This window comes from Ctenocephalides felis, unplaced genomic scaffold (assembly GCF_003426905.1).
Source record: "Ctenocephalides felis isolate EL2017-DRISC unplaced genomic scaffold, ASM342690v1 CF-g0.4_SCAFFOLD_01492, whole genome shotgun sequence".
In the NCBI taxonomy this organism is placed as follows: Eukaryota; Metazoa; Arthropoda; class Insecta; order Siphonaptera; family Pulicidae; genus Ctenocephalides; species Ctenocephalides felis.
Genome location: NW_020537646.1, coordinates 6,715,787 through 6,741,179, shown reverse-complemented (window position 1 = coordinate 6,741,179; position 25,393 = coordinate 6,715,787). Strand labels below are relative to the sequence as shown.

The 25,393-nt window shown below is 32.3% G+C and overlaps 1 protein-coding gene across 6 annotated transcripts in view; it reads right to left on the bottom strand.

Moving 5' to 3' along the window:
* LOC113370648 overlaps positions 1 to 25,393 on the bottom strand; it is a 69,678-nt gene that overhangs the window by 2,274 nt on the left and 42,011 nt on the right. Inside the window, exons 25-74 of one of the 6 annotated variants that reach the window (XM_026611339.1) lie at positions 23,569 to 23,715; positions 23,270 to 23,493; positions 22,987 to 23,185; positions 22,527 to 22,898; positions 22,219 to 22,442; positions 21,935 to 22,135; positions 21,558 to 21,861; positions 21,192 to 21,443; positions 21,024 to 21,129; positions 20,845 to 20,955; positions 20,468 to 20,760; positions 19,560 to 20,335; positions 19,289 to 19,479; positions 19,076 to 19,203; positions 18,645 to 18,930; positions 18,342 to 18,572; positions 18,114 to 18,271; positions 17,662 to 18,024; positions 17,320 to 17,559; positions 17,065 to 17,235; positions 16,669 to 16,995; positions 16,266 to 16,592; positions 15,690 to 16,184; positions 15,401 to 15,598; positions 15,029 to 15,292; positions 14,491 to 14,957; positions 13,773 to 14,193; positions 13,504 to 13,658; positions 12,876 to 13,101; positions 12,634 to 12,766; positions 12,477 to 12,550; positions 12,180 to 12,350; positions 11,923 to 12,077; positions 11,703 to 11,854; positions 11,320 to 11,560; positions 10,911 to 11,198; positions 10,465 to 10,813; positions 10,029 to 10,301; positions 9,642 to 9,943; positions 8,977 to 9,048; positions 8,366 to 8,407; positions 7,560 to 7,637; positions 6,425 to 6,596; positions 6,144 to 6,261; positions 5,841 to 6,070; positions 5,646 to 5,763; positions 3,429 to 3,586; positions 892 to 1,061; positions 550 to 671; positions 265 to 427 (exon numbers count right to left, since the gene is read on the bottom strand). In XM_026611339.1, coding sequence (XP_026467124.1) covers positions 265 to 427; positions 550 to 671; positions 892 to 1,061; positions 3,429 to 3,586; positions 5,646 to 5,763; positions 5,841 to 6,070; positions 6,144 to 6,261; positions 6,425 to 6,596; positions 7,560 to 7,637; positions 8,366 to 8,407; positions 8,977 to 9,048; positions 9,642 to 9,943; positions 10,029 to 10,301; positions 10,465 to 10,813; positions 10,911 to 11,198; positions 11,320 to 11,560; positions 11,703 to 11,854; positions 11,923 to 12,077; positions 12,180 to 12,350; positions 12,477 to 12,550; positions 12,634 to 12,766; positions 12,876 to 13,101; positions 13,504 to 13,658; positions 13,773 to 14,193; positions 14,491 to 14,957; positions 15,029 to 15,292; positions 15,401 to 15,598; positions 15,690 to 16,184; positions 16,266 to 16,592; positions 16,669 to 16,995; positions 17,065 to 17,235; positions 17,320 to 17,559; positions 17,662 to 18,024; positions 18,114 to 18,271; positions 18,342 to 18,572; positions 18,645 to 18,930; positions 19,076 to 19,203; positions 19,289 to 19,479; positions 19,560 to 20,335; positions 20,468 to 20,760; positions 20,845 to 20,955; positions 21,024 to 21,129; positions 21,192 to 21,443; positions 21,558 to 21,861; positions 21,935 to 22,135; positions 22,219 to 22,442; positions 22,527 to 22,898; positions 22,987 to 23,185; positions 23,270 to 23,493; positions 23,569 to 23,715 — 11,438 coding nt within the window. Of the gene's footprint in view, positions 1 to 264; positions 428 to 549; positions 672 to 891; positions 1,062 to 1,754; positions 1,919 to 3,428; positions 3,587 to 5,645; positions 5,764 to 5,840; positions 6,071 to 6,143; positions 6,262 to 6,424; positions 6,597 to 7,559; positions 7,638 to 8,365; positions 8,408 to 8,976; positions 9,049 to 9,641; positions 9,944 to 10,028; positions 10,302 to 10,464; positions 10,814 to 10,910; positions 11,199 to 11,319; positions 11,561 to 11,702; positions 11,855 to 11,922; positions 12,078 to 12,179; positions 12,351 to 12,476; positions 12,551 to 12,633; positions 12,767 to 12,875; positions 13,102 to 13,503; positions 13,659 to 13,772; positions 14,194 to 14,490; positions 14,958 to 15,028; positions 15,293 to 15,400; positions 15,599 to 15,689; positions 16,185 to 16,265; positions 16,593 to 16,668; positions 16,996 to 17,064; positions 17,236 to 17,319; positions 17,560 to 17,661; positions 18,025 to 18,113; positions 18,272 to 18,341; positions 18,573 to 18,644; positions 18,931 to 19,075; positions 19,204 to 19,288; positions 19,480 to 19,559; positions 20,336 to 20,467; positions 20,761 to 20,844; positions 20,956 to 21,023; positions 21,130 to 21,191; positions 21,444 to 21,557; positions 21,862 to 21,934; positions 22,136 to 22,218; positions 22,443 to 22,526; positions 22,899 to 22,986; positions 23,186 to 23,269; positions 23,494 to 23,568; positions 23,716 to 25,393 lie in introns of all 6 variants that reach the window. The other 5 variants (XM_026611338.1, XM_026611341.1, XM_026611340.1 and 2 more) reach the window with 5 other exon arrangements.

The window sequence follows — 25,393 nt, the reverse complement described above, 5'->3', positions numbered from 1 at the left end:
TTGGATAATAATAATAAATTTAAATTGAAGCATGTTTTTTTTAGAGAAGGCATATAGAATATTTTTAAAGCTATAAAATATTTGAGCATTAATGTGATATTTAGAATATTGTATTGTTGCAAAGAAAAAGCTTTTGAAATTATAGCTTTGATACATCCATGGCCATTACCAGGTGAACATTATTATTATTTCGATTTGTTGAATATATATTGTAATAGTGATTTAAATTAAAAGCAATTTTATTAAGTATCAAAGATTTATGACCTCGACATTGTGGGTGTGTTCAGTCCGCTGCCGCTGGGTGTACGAGGTCTGCTGGTAGACAACCTGGTACTTGCTTCCATTCCTACAGATAATCTGGATGGTCTAGGTGTTGTGGTGGTGTCACTTATTTTCCTGCGCATTGGTATACGCGATGGTGTTCCATCTAAAATAATAATAAAAATAAGTAAATAATAAATAACTAGGTAAAACAATATAGGCTATTGTTGAAAGTAGAAGTCTTTAATGGGATTTTGGAAACCATAATATTTTTGAAATATATCTTACCAGTGCTATCAAGTGATAAATCGGATCCGTGACGGGATGGTGGTTTGGAACCTGCACGACTAACTGGACGTGAATTTGGTTTAGATCCGCCACGGGAACCTCCTGGTGTCAAAGTTGTTGATCTGCAATAAATTTGAAGCACCATAAAAAAAAATCAAACAATAATGTGATGAATTCATGGTATTAGAAAATTCAAATAGCTAAGTACTATAATAAATGCTAATATGACTTATCAGAATCGAATTGGATAATAGCTGTTGCAATGTAGTTTTGCTTATACATCAATTACGATCACACATTGGGATTTATCAGATGTTAAAAATTATAATTGTTCCTCATTACCTGATCCCAGAAGTTGTAGTTGTTCGTCTTGGTGTGTAACGAGAGCCTCCATAGCTCAAGCTGTTGGATAACGATCCTTCATTATCGGACAAACTGTCTGGTGTTCCAGCTGATAGAGAAGACTTCCTGGTTTTACCCATGGCTACACTTCTTTGTGAACGTTCCCGTACCTAATTCAAACATATACATTAAATTATGAAGTCAAAATGATACTGGAGAAAAAATTGAAAAAAAAAAATTCAATGATGAAAAAAATAATATAATTTTTCGCGTATTTTAAATTCTAAGCAAATTAAAGTTACTAAGATATGTTATAAATTTATTTTATAAAATAAAATATAATCTTATTTTTTAAATGAAATGTAAAATATATAATGAGCAATACGTATTGAAATATGTTGAAATATTGAAAACAAAGATTAACGTTGTATAGTAAACTTCAAAAAATATTTGCTAAATTACTTATTCTAATGCCAATATTTATTAAAAATATATAGGGATATATTATTATAAATATACCTAGGTTTGGGGTACCTTATCGTTTACATTTTATCCAATTTTCTAGCTATTAATAATTCAAATCAAATTTAGATATATTTATAAACCTACGCCAGCATATTTATACAGATTTCAATATATATGAAAATAAATTAATTTTGCTTGATCAAAACGCCCAAGAAACCAGACAACCATTACTATGAATCTTATTACTGAAAAGTTACATAATTTAAAAGTTTTTCCCAAAATTCTTGTTTGCATTAAAAATTTAAAAAGTAGTCAATTATTTTTCCACTTTCATTCCATCTCAATGAATCAACATCCAATTATCACCTGACCTGGCCCTCAACTTCTTCGATACATACCGTGTTCAGCGAGTAAGGAGATTGTGCAGACGTCGTACTGTAATTGTACGGCCTGATGAAAGCCGATCCGCCTGCTCCCATGTGCAGGGGATAGGCGCAAGGCACCTGTTGCCTGGCTCGCAACTGCTCGAACAAGGGCATCAGTTCACCCATCAATTCTTCGGCTGCACGCGGTTGTTAAAAAAGCAGAACCGAATTGAGAGATACGAATTTTTATGATTTGGCATTACGCAAAGCGTTTTGCTTGCCGACGTAATGTTTAGTCAGATTTATAGCCATTTGTGTTATGTTTGTTGATAAATAATGAATATACTTAAAAATGCAGAAAAGGCAGAGAATTATAAGCAAGATGATTTTTATTTAATAATATTATAAATATTTATTATAAAATAGGTATTATAAATCTGGCAATAAAATATACATGATAAGTATATACCTAATACGTAATGTGTAAACACCAAAAGCACTTTCAATAAAGCTTATAATGGTATGAGTTGCATTTTTAAACTTTGGCTTATATTTTTTTCTATTACTTGAATAAATATGTATTGAATCAACAAATATAGCACAAAATGGCAATTAGATTTTTTATAGCATTATTTTTATTAATTGCTAATTTGAACGTGTGAAGTTAAACCCCTCGAGATGTTATTAAACTTATGTTTTGGTTACAAAAGTGAGATTGCGCAAAAATGTTATTAATTTTAAATTGATCTTACAATTAGTTAAAATTGTGACAAACCCGAACAATTGAATGAATAATGTTGATAATCTGTTATGTTTATGTTATTTTAAAATTCAATATTATTTTATTTTCGACCTGTGACAACATGCGATTTACAAAATTTGTTTACGAATATATTTACAATTTTCAAATAATTATTTAAAAATGGTTTTGTACAAAGCAATGCAAACAACTTTCACTAAGCATGCGATTTATGAGTGCGATACTTACGATTGTAGTGCTTCCTTGGCAGTGCAAATTTAATAATAAATTCTAGCAAAACTTACCTTAAATATCTGCTAAATTGTGATTATCAAAAATATAAACAACTCAGCTGTACAACATGTTAATGCATACATCCAAAGTGAAACACTTACCCCAAGTTGTAAAATTAATTTTCTATGGTTTGACGAGATACTTTTTTGCCAAAATAGCAAAAAATTGCGCTTAATTGCGCAATTAAGGATTCAAGTATTTTAAGAAGTTTACTATATCATTTATATAAACGTGTGATAACGATTTCCTTCGAGGAAACGTTAGGATTTAATTTAACTTATGAAAATATACGTATGAAAGTAATTTGGTTAAATGTTTTATATGGCAAAGTAAAACGACGCAGAGCTAAGAAATAGTCTAAGAGCAGACCAAAAAAAAAATATATATGTATGTAAAATGTTTAAGGTTTAAGTTGAAATAATTAATAGATTGTTAAAAAAATGTGATTAGATATTACACAAAAATATAAAAAATACTCAAGTAACACAATATTCCAAGACCGAAGATGAGTGCTAAAAAAATTGATGTCTCCTCTCGAAGGATCGCTTAAGGATTTCGTGGTGTACTGTAATTTTGCCATATAAACCATTAAACAAATTGACTTATAGTTCATGTGTGATTTATGAGATTTGTTAATACGATTTTCGGCTTTCTGGTGAATTATTAATTCCAACCTTCGTGATAGGTCCTGGCGAGCCTCGGTAAACAGGCGACGCCGACCCCGGGCTCTGTTGAGCCGAATGCGGCTTCGACTTGAATGCGGCCATCGTCTGCGACACTCCATCGGCCAAAATGAACTGTTCTCTCAATTCGATGTTTGTTCTTCCCTTGGCTGCAGATTTGGCAGTCGGACCGATATTCAGTATCACGAATTCATTGTGGTCAATGATATATGTTTCGAGACGTCGATGATTTTTAGCCATGATTTTATCGAACAGTTTTGATTTGATGGCGTTCGGTGTTTTGGGTGGGTGGTGCGTGCAGATTAAAAGTACGAAAAAAAGAAAAAAAAAACACAACGTCAAAATACAAGCAGTGGAAAACAAAATACATATGAGGTAACAAAACAACAAACTATTTCTAAAAAATAAACCAACAGAAAACTATATGCTTGATTAATAAAACATCTTGAAAATCAAGTAATAAATCATATACAGTAGGCCCTCGCTTTACACGGCACTCTGGATACACGGTTCCCATACTACACGGAGCTAAAAATCCGACATCCCTCCGACTACACGGACTTCTTATTACACGGTATTTGGTCAACAGCCCATAAGTTCGTTGTGCAAAAGGGTATTGATGTAAATTTTGTTATTGACTTTTATCTTTTAGACATGCCTGTTTATATAATAGCCGCCTAAGAACACGTTTGAGCTGACTACTGCGTCGCGCCAATTTTTGAATAAGGTGTCAATCGTGTCAATGCCCTACATGTCATTTCGTCGGTATTACTCCTACTTCAAGTGATATTTCTTGGTCTCCATACAGCGCGATAAAAATGGTGCGATTTGTACCAACTCTGAGTCTCTCATAACACGGTTTCCATACTGCACTATGTAAGGTTCTATAGAACGCACTACGAATTAGCCTGAATTGTATGTTAAATACGAGTTTCTTATAGCACGGTTCCCATACTGCACGGTACGCACTTGCCGCGTAAAGCGAGGGTTTACTGTATACATATGTATATCATATGATATGTTTGTATATAGACAATACATATAAATATTTTTTGTAATATAGAAAAAAATACATTTATTAACCAAGCATGATTATTCATACACAAAATTATTATGCATCAACAAACAAACATAAGTTTACAAACAAATAATTTGTAAAAATACACATGATGTTCATTTATGAAACGTGCAAATACTACAAAACTCAAAATAACAAAAAATCCCAAAAAACCAACATGCTAAATATACAATTACCCGCGTGCATTTATGAGTACATTTATAACAAAATGAAATTCACCAATTTCATATTTACCCATTTTCACAGTTTTACAGTCCAGTTTTTTTAAATTACTTTCCTTAACACCAGACGTTATTTTCAAACATGTTAAACGTAGTTATCCCACATACAACATTTTAACAATTATAAAATTTATTCGATTAGTAACATTATTCATATATTTTGCTATTCAAAATATAATATTTTATTAATATATTGTTATATTTAAACTCGATTTTTTTAATACAATTAGTATCACAGTTATCGGTAACAAAAACTGATTAATGTTATGGACATGGTTATTATGTATTTTTCCCGAAGCGAATCGATTATTGGTTTAAAATCCCAGCAAATTGCAAAATTAGCACGTTAGAAAAATAATGGCACATTATATCAAATGAAGTTATAATTCAAACCGTTTATTTTGAAGGGTAATAAAATTAGATTAATTTTGAATTTCTTATAGGCCAGAAAACCTTCAAAACAAGCAGTTTTTATTGAGAAAATCATAGTGTAAACAGAATATTACTTTAAACATAGACTTATGTAAAAGAACCATGCATGAGTTCTACAAAATTCACTATATCTGATCAAAATTTCATTTTTTTATGATATGTGAAATAGTAAAAGTCTATGATTAAACATAACACATATGCTTAATGACTTGGTATATTATTTTTTTTAATTGACATTTATTAATGCCCGATAAATATTGTGTAATGCAATATGATCTTTTAAATTTATTGGACTGAATTCCCAAATGCAAAATCATCATAAATTATGTTTACATGAATTCCATCCAAACAAATGATTATTTGATTGCTATTTTTATACAGATATGATTTTGTCAATGCAATTATAATTAAAACAAATATTAATATAATAATAAATGTTCATAAAATTTGATATGTAAATAGAAATTAAATACTGACCTCTGCACGGATCATTCTTGAGCAAGAACTCTTCTAATGCAACCCATCCACCACCAACGCGCACCATCACAGTGCTACGTAAAATTCTGACTAGGCGTAGTTTCTGAGAGTCTCCAAACTGATAAATAAATATTAAATGAAAACAATGAATTACGGCCAAATGTTACATTGATATTTAGTGTGTCTATTACTAACCCTATATTTTCCTTCGCCAACTTGGAACACACGGAATTTCTGTCGACATGTACAAAGCATAACCAATCTCTTGACTTCATCGTGGATCTTATCATCAATAGTTTCTGGGCGGCGTTCTTGCCAATCTGGTCTAAGAGCAGCGATGAATTCCTGCCAATCGATCAGACCACTGCTGTTGCGATCGAAAAGGTCGGCTACAGCATTCATTTCAAGATGAGAAGTATCGAATTCTAGAAAAAAATAGTAAGATGTGTATGCATTTTATAACAATGAATAGAATGTTATTAAATGCAGTGTACATACTCGTTTTCATAATGCCATCAATGAAATCATCCCTGGGAATGAGTCCGTTGTTGTCCTTGTCCATTTTTCGGAAGAGGTCTGTCAAGCGTGATTTCTTGTGGTTCATGAACTTCAAGAACTAGAAAAGAAAATATATCATTCATCAAAGGATGTACCATGATCATTAATTCATTCATCACGTACAAAAACACTGTCAAAAACTATTATGATAACCATAAAAAAAGAGTTCGTTCATGTTCTTTCTCTACAATGATTTCTCTATAAAATCTCTATCCCCTTACCCTCTTCCTCCATTCATCCCAAGAGAAGTTCCTGACGCGTTCCATGTCTCTCAAGTAGGCCTGGTGATCGTGCAGACGGCGTTGACGTTCCCACGCCATCAGCCACACGCGACGCCAGGCGTCCCACAGAAGACGTGCACGAGGCGAACGCAATTCGGAATCAGCCAATTTGCTAGATAATAAAAAAATAATAATGAAAATATGAAAAAATTAGAAACTAGTCGGGAGATATATCATTCGTTAATTGTTGATAAGTAAATAAGCTTCTTTAGTCAGTTTGTTTTCAAAATACAATTTCCGTATAAATTTGATGGTTAATATTTTGTACGAAACTACTTGATGATTTTTACTGTATTTTCAAAAAAATCAAAGAAATATATTAAAAATATGTGGCATGGTAAATATTTAGAACGAAAGAAATGATATAAATATCGATATTCTACGATTATAAAGTAAATTGTACAATAAATACTCCATATAATATAAATTTTTGCTGAAAAAAGTATTATCAAACTATTCATAAATGAATGACACTATTAACAAACTAAAATTTTTATCAAATTTGTATCAAAATTTGTTTTGTAAACCACGAATTAATCGTATAGTTAAAAATTATTTACAAATAAGATTTTAGTAGAAGGTATACAGCCATTACAACCATTTTCCTTAAGACAGTTAGCATATAGAAGATTTTACATTAGAAAATTATAGATAAAGAAAATATTAGATTTAATATATACAGAAACGGTATATTTTAAAAGCATATATATATATATATATTATATACAACTGATATCTACAACATATACTTTATGTTAGAGCATATTATTTCAATTGTATAAAAACAAATCTTAAGGAACGTTTGTATTAAATTATATTAATAAGCGAATTTAGTACCTAATTACTTAAAATTAAATCCGTTGATTTGATACGGATAAATAAATTCTTAAAATACATGAGGTATTATAATAGCATTAAATTTTTTTGCGATGCGATTATGAAAATGTGTAAATTTTACTTGAAGGGCTAATGGTTTCGTAGATAAAAAATTAATCTCATCATGGCCAATTAATGTAGTAATGACTTTGATTAATGATTTATTTAATAATGTTTTTTATGTCTGTTCCAATCTAACCTTCCTTGAGGCGGGAACCTCGGTCCGTAGTGCGGTAGCGATCGTTCCTTGTTGGCATCACGACCAGGACTCAACCGACTATGAAAGACACACAATACGTTCATGGCAAGGACACATGCAAACACAGTTTGAGAAACAATGAAAAAATGTACGAAATGAACTCGTTTTATGATAACAAGGTAACTACAAGGATCCTTTTTGAGGTGCATGAAATCCTTGGTTTTTGACTTCCACCATAAAAAAGATGAACACAATTTAAAATTTGGGATAAATATTTCACAAAATTTGTTTTTCATTGTTTCGCAGTATAATTAAATAATTAAGACTATATTTTAACTATTTCACAACATTGAAAAATGTTAAACTGCTAAAAAATTAATTTTATGCAAAAATTTCAATATTGGATATTGAGGCTACTAACAAACTAAAATTAATTAAAATTTAGAACTCCTAAGAGCAAAAAAACAGAACATGCAATTTCAAAACTACTATTAAAAGCACACAAAACGATAAAATATTTTGAAATGATATTTTCAATAACACCAATATTTAAAAATGTGAAAGTCTTGCATTTAGAAAGAATGTAGATAAAAATTTATTTACAAAAAAATAAATCTATATTATTTAGCACTTGCATTTAAATAAGATAAAATTTGTGCAAAAGATCATTGGAAGTATAAAAGTGCTTCTGAAGTAAATTTGAAAAACTATGTAGAATACCATAAACCACTCAATAAATGAAGTCCCTTAAACAATATCTTAATATAATATTATGAAATTTTGAACTAAATCATGATAGGGCTTACCTCGTCTTGTAAGCAAGACCCTGTTCTCGGGATCCTTTGAAACTAAAACAGTAAAAATACACATGACATGCTTGAAATTGTACAAGACCAAACATTAAACAAAAACACAAACAATAAGACAATTACTATTAAATAAAATGCACAGTTAAAATATAAACACAAGAAAATTAACTAACAAATAACTATTCATGGAAAAGGCCAATTTATGACAAAAATTCAGTATGATGCTAAAACTGTAAATCAGTGTTAATTCTTATTATTAAGATTTTAAATAATCTATAAAATTATTGCAAATACGATTACTTTGTGATGTTTGATAGTATTTTTCACTAAGTTCTCTTATCAATCATCGTAAAATTGTATTAAGTAAAATAATAATAGCTTCAAATGCTCAATATCAATAACACATTCAAAAAATATATTAATTAATTTTAATAAAGTTATCATATTATTATTATATTATCACACAATTATATTAGAATTATTTATTGTGCAATCACGATCTGTGCAAAACATATATTAAAAATATGAAGAGACCAATGAGTGAATAAAATTGAAACAATAATGAATAAATAAATTAACATAATATTAGCAACAAAACATAAACGAACCTTTGTCTACGACCCAATGAACCACCAGTGGGATCTGGTGAGGTTTCCCTCAAATCGTGCCGTGAACTCTTGCTAAAGTATGGAAAAAGCACAAACCAAAACAAAACATAAGTATTGTGAAAATTAACATAAACTGAATATGAAAGATGCATTTTTGAATTAAAACACACATATTGCAAACTGATGAACAACAAAATAATAACTATTCATTTTAATTATTAGAGAAGTTAGAGTTTTGAATCTTTGAGAGGATGAGTGAAATGAATAGTTAACACATTTTGCCAATTCATCATTTTGAGTAAAATTAATATTGATTTATCATGCAGGCAAAAGTGATAAATGTGTGCAAACCTTAGTTTCTTGCATTTCATATAAATCGAACAAATACAAGCAAACAAAAACATCATATAAGTAAAAAAAAACACTTTCAAAAACTAATAAACAATATTAAAAAATACAAATTTTATACTTTCCTAGCATCAATTTTTTCCTCGATATCAAAATATATCTATTTGATGCCAATTTAAAAAAAATATCAGTGACTGTAATGAGTTTAAATAAAAATAATTTGCCACATGTTGTGCTATGATGAAAATCATAAAACCAAAACTTTTTCTATGAAATGAAAATGAAGGATGATTTTGATGCAGTTTTCAAATACATACATAGGTGTAGATGTTCTAGTTTTGGTCATCTTTCTATGATCTTTAGGTTGAGCTTTAGGTTTGCAAGCTCTGTCTACTTCTGGCTGTCTTCTGGCAGTGTTCTCCATGAAATCATTGTGATCACTAATAAGACCTTCCAAGATTTGTAAATCATCAGGCAATGGTTCTGCTTCGAGAGTTGTGAGTGTGGATTCCAATCCAGCCAACCATCGCAAAAGCTCCTCCAGAGATTCATCCAAATCCTTCAAACTTTGCAAATGACCAGAGAGTTTGGCTTCTCGTTGCAGGGCCCAGGATGATACCTTTAAATAAATGATTGACAATTGTATTAGAATAATAAATTATTGAACAAAATGAATAATTGGCAACCTATTTATTAATAAATACCTCATCCCATCGACTTTGAATTATGGTGATCCAGTGTTTGATGACCGTTACTGCATCAGGATGAGCCTTATTGAGGATTGTGTGTGCCAATTCCAAAGTGTAATCTTTGCTTGCTTCTTTTTCTCTAAGTTCTCTCATAAATATCTCGTGTTCATGAAGTTGTCTTTGGGCTTGTTCTTCATCTTCAGGCGCGGCTGATGCGAAACGCAATTTTGTTTCCGCATCGGACAGCCATTCCAAAAGGACATTGACTGACTTATGTAACTTCTCAGCCTATAATAAATAAAAAATATTTTATTAATTAGAATAATAAGAAAAATATAGTTAATAATTAAGTAATTTTACTAGTATGTAATAAAGTGATTCTTGATGTAGTAATATACAGTATTTTTTTAAATATATTCAAACCTGTTAAGTAATTTTACTAAGAGCATACCTCTTTCAAAGCTTCTTCCAGTCGTTCAGCTTTACGTTTGCTCAATGTGGTAACAGAATCCCACAGTTGCTGAAGCTCTTTCAGATGTTTGGTTGTATCAGGATCAGCACCAGATGCTTGTATTTCCTGTCCAGTTTTTATAACACTCTTCAACTGTTCTGAACGTGATTGCAAATCAGCTTGCAATGACTTGTGTTGTTCTACTAAGGCAGTGACTGTATCCAGATCTCCATGTACTGGTCCTTGATCTGAAAGCTTGCTGTGCGTTTTCTTCAGCCATTCCAGTAAAGCGGATAAAGCTTCAGAGAATTGGCCACTGAATAATAGAGCTTCTTCTAATTTGCGTTGTCTATAGGAAAGAAATCGTTTATTTAGTTAATTGAAATAAATGAATTAATTGAAAATAAATAATTATTATATCATTAAACAAAATTAACATCAATTACCTGTCAACGCTCTTCGAGCACACGCGAGCCCATGACTCTTTGAGTCTGGTTAGCATTCCAGTAAGAGTTGGTTCATCAGACCTAGAAGCACGTTCAACCAAGGCTTTGCCACAACGCATGGTGGTATCATATTGAGATTGTTTAGTAGACAATAATTTCTGAGTCTCTCTGTGTTTCGTGAGACGCTGTCTGATTCGTTGTGGGTCAGTGCGTTGTGCGCCATCGTCTTCCTCGGAAAGCTGGTCCAGAGACTTCTCAGTATCTTCCAGCCATTCCATGAGTGACATCCTAAAAAATTAAAAAATAGGAATCAAAACAAGTTATACTCAGCAACATATAAATTGCAAAATTATACCATAAATGCTATGCAAAATAACAAGACTTTTTATGAATAAAAGTAATTTCATACCAAGAGTCATGGAATTCTTTAGCCTCTTTATATCCGTGATCCAAAGCACGAGTTCTCTCAGCCGACCGAGCTACGACTCTTTCCCAACGATGTTGTACGGAAACCAATAAATTCTTGATTAATATCACGTCTTGTTTCTGGCTGAAATATTTCAGATGAGTTCCTTTCTTATCTAACAACAACATTGCTTCTCTATGTATGGACACTTCTTTTTGGAATACTTTGTGTTCTTCTATCTGGCCTGTTAATAATAAGTATTGAAAGTATTTAAATATTTTAAAAATATTATAAGTAAATATATTAGTAAAACATATGTAAAAGATCATAAAATGTGAGTAGAAATATTTTCATAATATGAATAAATTATTTGATGTAAAACATACTTAAAACAGTTTCCATAACTCTCGAAACGGCCTTTGCTTGAGATAGCGTTTTCTCAGCATTTGTCAACCAGTCTACAAATGCTTGAAGAGAATCGTGGAACTCCGTGGCTTCTTTAAGTGCAATTTCCAGTTTGATTTTCTTATCAGAAGCCCTGTACAATCAAAAGGTAAATATGCGTATTTATTTATATTAATATATAATTCTATATTTAAAACATACCTTGCGTTCACTGCGTCCCATCGTTGTTTCAAAGCTCTAAGCGTATGCTGAAGATTTGATCCAGCAACATTTGGTTGTTTTTTAAGGTAATCATTACCTTGTTGCAATAGAGCTTCAACTTTTGGCCTGTTGTCGTCTAATTCTCGGTAAATCTCCTGCAATAATAAGTAATTTATAATAGTAAATAACAATTGCAAGTAGAGTTTATCAAATATCAAATGAACTAAATAATATATTTTTTTTTAATATTTATTTACCATGAATCGTTCAAGCTGCTCGCTGGCTGTTTCTGGCAATCCGCCAACGGGTCTGGATGCTCCCAATAAGCCATCCACATCACCCAACCAGCCGAGCATATCTTGTACCTCTGCCGAAAATCTTTGTGCTTCTCGCAATGCTTCTTCCAGCTCATGCTGCCTGTTTGTTGCCTGAAATTAACAAAATATAAGTATATTATAAGCAGCATATATCTAGTGATAACATGTTCAAACAATTCTCTGTTTCTATACTAAGGTTTAGAACAAATAAATTTCATGAATATAAAAATATTTTACCTTTTGCAGTAAATCTCTCCATTGCTTATTCAGCATTGTAAGCTTTTCTTGAGTAGTAGATGCTTCATCAGAACCTGTAAAATATTTATTTATAATGTTTCAACAGTTCAAACAAAAACTCAAACTCAAAACATTTTAGTTGAAAAAAATAATTTACCTCTTTCTGATTCAATAAGTTGACGGCCAGCATCATTCAACGTATCAACTGAACTTTGATGTGCCTGAATATCATTGCACAAAACTTTCAATTTAGCAAGTTCTACTTCTAAAACTTGTGCGTCTCCCGCAACCTACAGGATAAGACATGAATTTGTTTAATAATTGTTTATAAATTGAATGAAGTAAATACTAACTTGGTAAAGGTAAGATGAACCTGATTCATTTACAATAGCTACTAACCGGTTTCAATTGATCCAACGTGGTATCAGTCTTCTGTATCCAGACAAGTAATTCACTGAGAGCATGCTGGAATTGTCCAAGATGCAGCAAAGCGTGCTCGAGCTGCCTTTGTCTATCTACCATAGCCCTCAATAGAGCTTCCCAACGTCTATTTACTGATGTTAAAGGTTCACGGATTGCTGCAGCTTGTTCCGAGGAAGTTCTCTCTGTTAATTCCACAGCTTGCCTATTAAAAAAATTGGTATAAAACCATTGTGGAATAAAATTCAATGCAATTCATGTCAATTTTTTCAAGACAAGACAAGAAAACACGTGTGATGATAGTTGATGAATAATTTTTGGTAGAATGAGTGTTACAATCAGTGTAAGAATTCACTAAATCAAATAAATGAATTAAAAACGAAGAATATATTCAAAAGAATATTATGAAAACGTGAATCAGAAAAAACAATGCGATGATTTTTAATGCATGCCTTTTTCTGTGCATGCATTTATATAAAACACACAAATAGTAATACAATTGTCTTGCCTTCCTAAAACCCTAGTGAGAGCATTAATATTAAATATAAAAATTAGTTATTAAATAATACAAAAATGTAGAATATGTAGGATTATTATAAAAACCAACCTGTTCAAAGATTCAACTTTCACCATGTAAGGATCAACATCATCCTTAAAGTCTTTGAGTTGTTTGATTTGTTTCTTAACTCCTTCGATATCGGAACCGATGACTCCGAGGTTTGCAAATCTTTGCTCAGCTTGCTTCATGAATTCAAGGAGATTCTGAAATAAATATTACAATGTAAAATGAACAAAAAGCACTGTACAAAAAAAATGAATATATTAATATATGTAAAAATATAAGTTTAAAATAATTATCTCTAGATGTGTATTCACCTGCAATGTTTCATGGAATTCCATAGCCTTCTCCATAGCATCAATGAGATTCTCTTCGCGTCTGGCATACAAGGCCGTGATATTATCCCAGACATTATCCAAATCTTCCAAGTTCTTCTTAACTTCTGGTTTGTCCGGTTCGCCACACAAATTCATCAAATCGTTACCAGTCTTCCTCACTTGTTCTACTTCTGGCTTGGTCTGGTCAATCTCCTGCCTAATTTCCTGTAAGGCGACTTGCTGTAATTGAATAGCTTGCGGTTCGGCAGCAGGTAATTCCTGAGAGGCCAAAGCTTCACGGAGTTCGCCCAATGTTCCCATCACACCTTGCAGTTGACGCCAGAAGCGTTCGGCGACGCCGAGGGTGGCGGACAGGTCACGGCTTCGAGAGCTTGTAGCCTTTTGCACATCAGCCCATAATCTGAAAAAATTAACAAATATCTCGAATAATAATGTAATATAAATAATAAAAAAAATACGATTAGAAAATAAGTTTTCACCGAATATTTCAAACAGCTATTGCTTATTGTTATTTGTTATTCATTTCAGTGAACAAATTCTGATCGATGATCACTATAAAAAATATTTTATAAATTCAATAATAAAGATTCCTCAACATGCATATAAAAACATACTAAAGAATGATGATGAATTAATAGTTAATTAAGATTCTAATTTATAATTGATGAGGTAAGTTATAATTATATAGTTTACTAACTTATTGAGCTTATCAAGTTTATTCTTGATATCACGGACAGCTGGATCATGTTGATTTGGAGCTTTGGAAATGACTTCACTGGCAGCTTTCTTAACTGCAGCATATGCTTCTCCTCGAGCTTCAATATCACCGGCAAGGCCATTGTTTTCAGCTATTTGGTCTTCTATTTTTGGAGGATGGGCTGAAATGGGTTCTGCTGAATTCACCTGGTCAGATGTTCCCGCAAGAGCGCGCAACATTCCTTCGAGTTTATCAGAGAATTGACTAGATTCTTGTAAAGCTTGTTCCAATGCTTGTTGTCGCTGTCTGAGTTCTAATTTCAATGCATTATACCTTGCATTGTCGGTTTCCATAATATCTTGTACTCTGGCTCCATCATCTTCATTAACCAGATTGATCAAAGCTTCACCAGTCTTGTTCAATTTATCCAACAATGGTTTATGTTCTGATATAGATTGCAACAGCATCTGGAGTAAAATATTATATTTTAATATCATAACCCTTCATTTTACTAAAAATTTAACTAATAGAAACTGACCTCATTCTTATCTTGTTGGACTGCAATTTGATCAGGCCTCAAAGCTGGCATTGCCAACATGTTGATTTGGTGTTCAATATCATCTAACCAAGACACTAAACCGAGATGAGTATCCGTGAAATGTTCAGCCAAAGATAATGCTTGTTCGAGTATGGATAATCTGTTAGAAGATAATCCAGTTACTGTTTCAGTTGTTTCCCTCAAGTCTTCAAGCTTGTCACGAATCAGTGAAGTATCTGAGTGTGGTTGAGATTCTCGTACAACCTGGTCATATGATGAATAAACACATATATGAATACTATTATAATACTATTAATTATGCAATAATAAAATTTACATTCAACCATTCATAGTGATATTTTCAAACATTACCTTCTTGGCAGCAGCAATAACATCACGAACACGTCCTTTTTGGCTTGAAATATCGTCATTCAGAGCTCGTTGTTCTTTAAGTTGGACGCGAATTACGTTCGGATCGCCGGATGGTGCATCTGAATCACGTAATGTTCCTTCCATTTCCCTGAACCATTCTAATAATTCGTCCATATCACCGAGAACTTCCATAGTGCGCTATTAGATATACATTATGTACATAAAATTTATGAAATATAAACCCCGTTATAAAATATTTTGTGATTTACAACAATCATTTTACACTTACCTGTTTCGACAATTGAAGCCTTTCAGCTTTTCTTTGAATTTGCTCCACAACTGCCTCGAATCTTCGGTTATCCCGAGACACGATATTCTCAACAGTCGCAGCACCCTCACCTGGTGACATTTGGCACAGTTGGGGTCCAAATAAGTTAACAGCTTCTAGAACATGTCTCATTTCTACGATTTCTTGTTCTAGACGAGTCATGGCTGATTCTTTTGGTTCTCCAGTTCCGCTAAGCACGCCTTCTGCTGCTGTTATCCAGTCGATGAGTCGGTTATGAGCGTCATGGAATTGTTCGACAATTGGTAATGCTTCTTGAGCATATTTCAGAAGATCGGCACCGCGAGATGTAAGATCGGAATAACGGCGTTGGAGAGAATCTAGTTTATCTTTGAGTTGAAGGGCTTCTTCATTGGAGATATGTTTCATTAGTTCTAAACCAGAATCAACCGTGCTGTCTATTTCCGGTTGGTGTGACGCAATTTCTTCCGTTAGTTCCTGATAATATATATTATAGGGTAAATTTTCAAAGTATTTGCAGAACTAAATGATATAAACTACTATATGTATAATACTTACAACTAGATCATTCATTTGTTCAAGAAGTCTTTCAGTATGAACTGGAACAACTTTACATTTATTTAATCTCATGTCCATTCTTTCCATCCAGGCAACAAGATCTTGATAAGTCAATACAAGATGCCTCAATCCTTCCTTAGACTGAGCCAACAGATCGCCGAGCAATTCGGAACTGTTAACTACTTGTCCATATCTATCTGTTGCATCTTGCAATCTGTCGGCTAAATCTCCACCTTCATCTTCTCCTACTAAAGAAATTAGATTTGTCGCAATGTCGGTGAGTTCTGAGAAGTGAGGTTTCTTGGACAAAATTTCGTTATGGAGAACCTAATTAAAAAAAATAAATGTGACGTGAATGTTATATATAATAATTTGATCAATGTGAATAAAAAAATTGACTTACATTATGTTCTCTGATGCGCTCTTGAATCTTCTCTTCATCAGTAGGTATCAATTCCATAACCTTAATGGTCTTTTCAGAATCATCTAACCATCTCAACAATGGATTTAATTTGTCTTGGAATTGTTTCGCAACCATCATGGCTTTTTCAAGGTCTTGAGTTCTTCTCTCTGCATTATCTGTGAGCCTATCAAATCTATGCATAAGATCATGCAATTGTTTTTCGATTCTATTCCTTTCCTGTGGGTCACAACCAGCGCCCACTTCGCGGCCCAAATTGCATAACGAACTCATTGAATTTTGCCGATCGAGAAGCATTTTTTTCAAGAACTAAAATAGAATCATTAAAGTTAATTACAATATTAAATAATGCAAGATTGTTAATATTATTATCAATACCTTTTGTTCTTGAAGTTGGGCCTTGACGACTTGATAGTCCGCACTTGGTGGTTTTTGATTAGCAACCATCTCTTCAGTATCTGTTAACCATTTAGCTAATCCATCTAATGCTTCTTGGAATTTACCAGATTGTAATAAACCGACATCTAAACGACGATCTCTTTCATTCATCTTTAGAAATATATAAAAAATAAATTAAATTTTTTGCTATAAAAGAGTTCTTAAATAATATTTAATAGAAAAATTATATATCACCTTTTCATTTAGATCATTCCATCTATCATTCAACTTCTCAAGATCTCTCTCAAGTACTGTTGTGTTGACCCCGGTTTGGGCAGTGCGAACAAGATCTTGTCCAAGTTTATTAACTTCTTTAACAACTGCTGAGAGTGGTTCAATTGTTGAAGTACGGAAACGAGCAAAATCAGCTTGTTGGGCTCGGATTTGTGCAAGCTCTGAACTTACTGGTTTTAATTTTCTCAAATGATCACCAGCCTGTAAATCAATGAATTATGTTAAAATAAGTTTTAAAACAATTAGGAAACACAAAACTTGAAATCAATCTTTGTTAACAAATCATTAAAAAATGTTACTTACTTCTTGAATATCTTTTATTGTGGAGTCATGTGCTTGATAAAATGACTCCAAGTTCTGTAATGTATCATTTAATGTACCCTCATGATCCTTGGCTTTGCCTTCTAGTCGTATTAATTGTTTCTTTAGCCCTGATACTTGTTCTAAAGTTTGAACAGAATCTGGTGAGAAACCAGATTCAACAAGATTTTCTGCTGAATGTTCGACTTCGTTGACGCGATCAACTGCATGATCAATCTTGTCTAAGATACCACCAACATGCTTGATTTGTTTTTCTACAACTGGCACTTCTCTTGCTGGTGGAGGCAGGAGCTCAATGGCTTGTTCGAGACCGGTCAAATCTACTGCAAGATTCTTCACTTGATCCTATAACAAAATAAATGAAGTAGTGTTAAACTTTGCTCAATAACTAGTTCAAGGTAATATTGATTTATAATTAGTTGCCTGAAACTTACATTAAATTCCATAACTGCGGTCGTAGCAGTTTGCAAAACATTGCAGCGGTCACCCAGTCTTCCTTGCAATTCTTCAATTCTATCTGCTAAGGTATCAACTTCACTTCTAATTTGGTCCGTATCCATACCAGTACCATGAGCTTCATCTATTATCTTATCTAAAGAAAAAAAATTGATGTTATTTATTATGTATTATTAGAGCATGTTTTAATTGTTCTCTAATCCAACCTGCAAGATTTCTCAATTCTTGTAGTGGTTTATACAGTTGTTCAGCATCAGTTCTTAATTGCTTGATACGTTCAAATAATTTTGGATCTCTCGATGCAGCTCCCAATGAATCATGAGCATTTAATCTATCTTCACATCGCGATACTGCATGTGTCAAGTCTCGCACGCTATCATAGAAAGACCCTAGGCTACGAGAGTACCCTTCCAAAGATTGGGTCTTTGCCAACAAATCTAAATGAATTAATAATTTACATTAATTATGAAAAACTTAATTAATATTGGAAAACAGTATTCAATTCTCACCATTATTCAATTTATCCCAGCGTTCCTTCAAATCCTTCAGATCCTCCTTTGGTCCTTCTTTGTCGACATCACATGCAGACAGAAAAGCTTCACCGACAGACCTGCAGCTTTCATATTCTCCAGATCGTTTCCATACATCATTTCTAAATGCTTGTAGATCAGATAGTTGTTGATCTAATTGCTTTTTGTTCATTGCTTGTGGTTGCAACTGTGCAAGTCTATGCTCAGCAGATTGCAACCATTCTCCAAACGGTTGAAGAGTTGAATGATGTTTGCGGCAAAGTTCCTAAATTGATAATACAAATTATTAATTTTTTTACACTGCAAATATTCAAGATTTTGATATGATAAACCCTGTGCTATATAGAAATATGTTAATAAAATTACATGCGATTAATATGATACTAATGGATTTTAATTTGGAAACTCACCATGGCTGTTTGAAGTCTGGTGTGTCTGTCTGTCACATCACGCTTCAATTTATCCCATTGCTGAGATATTTTATCAAGATCTCTTTGAAGGCTCTTATCAACTCCAGGTTTTCCTGCTAAATCTTGCCCTGATATAAAAATTATTGCAAATTATGGTTAGTTATAAATTTGGAATTAAGCCAAATGCATCAATAATTACAAAATTAAACATACCTTTATTTAATAACATAATAATTTCATGCTCTCTGGTTGTAATATCGCGGTACAATGGTTCTATATTTTCTAGCTGATGAGTGAGTGTAGGTTTATTAGCTGATATTAAGAATCGATCACTTAAGCCTGATAATTCGTCACTAAGCCATCCCAATGTTCTAGCACAAGCGGCCGAAAAGTTTCTTCCATCACTGAAACATCAATATATATTGTCAAAATACAATCTTAAAATAATTTGAACTGAGTGTGTTAATTTTGTAGTATATTTTACCGTAAGGCAGCTTCAGTTTCCGCTTTGCGATTATCTAGTTTCTTTTGCAAGTTTTGATACTGTTTGCCAAGAGCTCCAACACGTGCTTTAACATCTGCTCTCGAAGTAGGATCTCCTAAAACAGCGCAAAGTTGTGTTCCTCTGGCTTCTGCATCAGCCAATAATGGTCTTTGTCCCTCCAACTGTCTCTCCAAATTTTCGACCTTTCTCAAAATTTCCTGTGGATCTTTATCAATTGGTAGTTCATCCAAATTATCGGATATTCCTTGCAAAGCATCTCTCAAACGTGATAAGCCATTATCAAATTCACGAGAGCTGTCGGCTGCCACTCCTAAACTGTTTGCACGTTCTTCTAATCTTCCCAGCAAATCAGCCCATTTTCCTTCAATTGATTTCAGTTTTGTACTAATATTCTTGGCTTGAGGATCGCGGTTAGATTCTAAATGATCAATAACAACATTGCCAACATTTTTCAAGTGATCTAATTGAGGTTCCTGTGATCTGAACTCATCCCTTAAAACTTGTACTTGCTGAACTTGACTTTGCACCATTCTTGGATCAGATGAAATTGGACCTAAGACGATCAACATATTTTCCTTGCTTACTAACCATTTTGATAAACTATCATGATTGTCTAGGAAATCACGCAATTGTTCCGAGAAAGCAATTCTTCCCTTTAATAGATCATGAAGTGTCTTCCATTTATCTGATACAGCATCAATATCATTTTTGACTTGACTAGAACCGACGCTATCAGGTTTACGACGCAATAATTCCTAACAAAAATTATTAATATCTTAATTATTAATGCAAGTTAAATATTAATTGTAAAACAACATACTATAAAAAAATCATTCATCAGTTTCATGTTTTATATAATACTAAAAAGAATAAAAAAGTTCAATTACCTTTCCTTGAGATTTAGTAGAATCAAGCAAACTCTGTTTTTCATACATCTCTTCAATGATTTGCCGAGATTGTCTGGTGCATTTATCAGCATCTTCTTTAGTAGTGACTGAGTCTCTAGGAATCTGTCTCTGGACCTTCTCCAAGAAACTGTTCAATGTTCTAATATTGTCATACAACTTACGCAAATCATCTCTGGTGCTGTCAAGATCTGATGACCTATCTGTTAGACGAACACCCAAAAGATTGTATCTGTTGTTTATTTCACTGATTTGCTGCTGAACTGATGATTGTTCTGAAAATAATACAATAAACTTGGTATACATAAAAATATTTCTCATCTAATTGATGAAATTATAAATATATAGTGTCAAAATACCTTCCATATGGAAATCTTGTGAAGACCTCCTGCTGCTAAATCCACTTGACTGAGATAATGGTGAGGTTGAACTGATTGCCATAAGTTTGGTAGGACTTGGAGTTTGCCTCACTGTAAAGGAATAATTTAATTTGTTATTATTCATAGAGAGGTTAATATTAACTAAAATAATAAAATACTTGGACTAGTACGTTTTGATGGGCTGTAAGCACCTTTTTTCCTGTATGGACTCTCTGCACCATCGCCGCGTAATAAATTGTTATATTGTTCTCCTTGTTCATTGACCTAGATTAAAAAAAAAAAATTGTTATATAACAAAAAATAGTTTACGCTTAAAATATATTTACCTTATCGATGGTGGAAGCATAATCTTTATACTCCTTCATGATCGGTTTCAGTTCTTCAGTTTGTGATTTGATCACATCTAAATCAACAGCAACAGGCGATAGACCATTGACTTTTCTTTCCATATTGGCTAACCAAGTTTTAACTTGATTACATAAACTATCATATGCCATCAATTTCTCAGCACGTTGTTTTACTAAATTATGTTTCTCATCTAAAGATACTGTTAATTCTCTCCATTGATTTTCTAAAGCCTAAACAATACAATAATTTTAAAACTTATTATTTAACTATTAAATTTGCCATATTAATTAAATTCAAGATATTAGAATATTGAATAAAATATCATAAAAATGGGAAATAATTACCTTCATTCGATCTCTGACTGCGGCGGTATCTGTGACATCCCTTTGAGAAATAAGATCTTTACCAATCTTCAAACAATCATCAAAGTCATTACGTTTGGAGTTTAGTTTCTCATTTATCTTATTGATCTTAGCAGCATATTCCTCATCCGGCATACGAGAGATTTCTCTACTCTCCAAAACTTCATTGATTTCTTTTAGAACATTTTCCAAAGATGATGCAAGATCATTGAAATTATTCAAAGATTGGGAAACATCTTCCAAAAATTCTCCACGTTTGGCTACTTTGTCACACATTTTTTCATATCTGGAGAAAATAATAAATTAAAATAAACCAATAAGTAAAAATGGTTTGTACTAAACCTAATCAATCTTATTACCTGTTCAAAGCATCATTAAGTTTACTCTCAATTTTCTTGGCAATACGAGCATTACTTGAAGAGTTGACAAGATCACTCATCGAGTTAGCCATACTTTCGATAGAACTTCTATGTGAATTAATATCAGATTGTAAAGTGCGATGTTCGCGGATTTGTTCACTTAAACGTTCTCTAATTAAACTGGCAGGCTTTTGTTGTAATCTGTAAGTTTAACATACGTTACTAACAAATTAGAAAAACAAAAATAATGCTTGATTGTTATTTGTTAAATATAAAGTATATACTTGAAGTCATTTTCTGCTGTTGTCAACCAAGAAACAACACCATCCAAAGCGTCTTGCAATCCTTGAGACTGAACTAAAGCAGTATCTAGTTCGCGTACTCTATTGCCCAAAGCGTCGCAAAGCTGATTATATTTATCAACAATTTCTAAGACTGGTACTTCCAGATTAGATACTTCCATTGGACTGATTTGACCATCGAGTGACTTCAGCAAAGATTGCAAACTCTGAAAATTAAAATACACATAAATATTAGTCAATATAGAATTCAAGAACATGATTATAATTTCATTATTTTCCTATCAGTTTACCTGTTGAACATTATCAATCAATCTTCCTTGTGACACAAACTCATTATTGAGAGCTTTAGCCTTATCTAATTGATCTTGCACTGCACCAGGCTCTGCAGCAACCGGTTCTGATAAAACTTTATTGCATCTGCCAGAAGCATCCTTCAGCCAGGCCTTTGCTTTATCCAGGTTATCCTGGTGATCGCGTTGATACATACCCACGCCAGACAAGCGGTCAGAGAGTGCATTAGAGCGATTGAGCAAGTCACGATATTGTACGGAAAGAACATTTACTTCCTGTCTTACTGGGCTGTTGTTGGGGGATGTTGGTTCTATGTGATGCAGACGCTCAGGCAAGGATGTACGGAAATCATTCAGGATATTCAGATATTCCTATAACAAGATATTTAATCAAGTGCTATTGTAAATAATTTTCTTCATAATTCCAAAATCTTTACCAATATTCTTTTTGAAAACTTACATTTGTTTCTTCAACGAATTTTTGTGCTGCCATTGTTATAAATCTCAAATCAGCTTGATGAGAGATTACATCAGAAACAAATTCTTTCAAAGGCTCAGCCTGGTGAGATAATCTGCTTAAATCAGATATTGCCCTTTCTCGATCTTCTAATTCGCGTCTGGCACTGTCCAACCATTCTGAGAACGTATTGAATTCCGTTCTATGGAAACAGATTACAAAAATTATAATCATATACACATGATAAAGAAATACAAAATAATTTATTGATAATATCAATACTCACTTTAGTTTGGTCAATTGGTCACAGGTTGTTGTTATTTTTCTGATAAGCTTAGAAGTCTTTTCATTAGCACGATCGACTCTGGTTCTGAGTTCACGTCCAGAGCTTTCTAATCCAGAAACTTCAGAGGCAGACAACACGTCTCCACCAGTCAACATCAACTGACGGACCGAATCTAGGCATGATGATACTGGCCTGGCTTGAGAGTCTAACTCCTCTTTGATTTGCTATAAATTGTTATTATATATATATATATAAATAACACAAAAAGTAAAATATTAGGGAAGTAAACTCAAAATTACTTTTAAAGAATTTAATTGATTTCTCAGTTCATCAAGGACTTCCTTGGCACCACCGACATTAGCAAGACGTTTTTCAACAGTTGCAATCCATTTCAATAGTTGTCCCAAAGTATCTTCGCACAGGCGGAATTTTTCTTCTACTGCTTGCTATATTAATATAATTAAAACAAAAATTAGTGTAAATGCAAGTGAAAATGTAAGCGTTTTAGCTCAAATTATTGTACCCCTGAAAGTGGTATGGATTGTGGGTGATAAGTAAAATATTTGATATGAATCAAACTTAAATAAGAGATATGTATTCACATGAACAAATATACATTATTCCACAAAATTGGTTCTTGCATAATTTTAAATACAGAATGCTTAATTGACTAATGCGATCATAAGAGCAGCTATAATGAACTTGATAAATAAGATATATTGAAATAAAACTATATTTTTCTGAAAAATAAATTGCGCAAAATGAAAACGTTTTCGAGAGGCAAAGGATTAAATTAAAACTAACTTAAACTCTGATAGCAATTTTAAAATTGAATTTGAAGTTGAATATTTTAGAAAATAACAATTCATATAATAAATCTATGGTGAAGTAAGTATGTATTACGAATTTGTAAAATTTCTATGCAAGAACCTACAATAAACAGTAAAAACAAAAATAAAAGGTATGCAGCAATAATTCTGTATAAAATATATGAGTGAATAAGATATGTATAAACAACAATTCGAAATAAAGTTTGACATTCCTGTATATAAAGTGAACAACAAAATTGCGTGCGAATAGTAGTGAAACATATTTGAATTATAAGAAAACTAGAAAATTTATAAGACATGATATAGAACAAATGCACACATACACAGAATAATAATCACCAAATCAATCAATCAATAATTACATAAATGGTTTTAGTATATAAGCAATCTAATACTATAAAGCTTGTTAGTCACATAAATCTGTAATAAAAGATTTTTTTATAACACTGAAATAATTGATTGATACCTGCAAAAGGAAAATATAAAATTTAAATCATGACAATGATAATGGTAACATACTCTTATTTACTAAATGTAATAAAAATAAAAATACAGTCAAAAGAATGTGAACAAATAAATAAGACACAAAAAATAAAACAGCGACGTTAGAATAACGTGCAATCGTTCAATCGTGCAATGAAAATATGACAAGCGCATGCAGTGCAAAGATATCTTTTTATGAACCGAATTAAACATATTACCAAAATAATAAAAATTAAAATATACCTTTAAATTAAACAAAGAACATAATTCAAAAGTACTACCTTGAAAAATATCCAAAAAATCATAAAATTAATTAAAATTAATCATAAATTGAATAAATATTAATCTTCGATGTCAGAAACGACTGATGGAAAGCTTGGGTGATACATGTCAGTTTCGGCTAACTTCGCTGAATGTTTTTTGAACACTCATTAGCATTGCATTTATTTTTATTTTGGCGAAAAATGACTATTTCGCATGATCCTTATTAAAATGAAGCATCAATTCTCGATTACTAGCACTGCATTTCAATTAAGTACCAATTCAGTATTGTTATGAAGTTCCTGGTACTTAGAAAATGATGAAAATGATTGGTAAAGCAGGTTTTGATTTTGTGATAGTTTGTAGACGTGAGCTGAAATGACATTCACAATACGTTGGTATTATATAAAACTAGCTTTATCTATTGTTTAATAATCTAATTCTTTGATTTATGTAAGGTTTCAACTAAACCGACAATGGTCCAACATTATATTTTGAAAAAGTATCTCTAAGAGAAATTATTCTAAATTTTGAAAAACTACTATGGAGC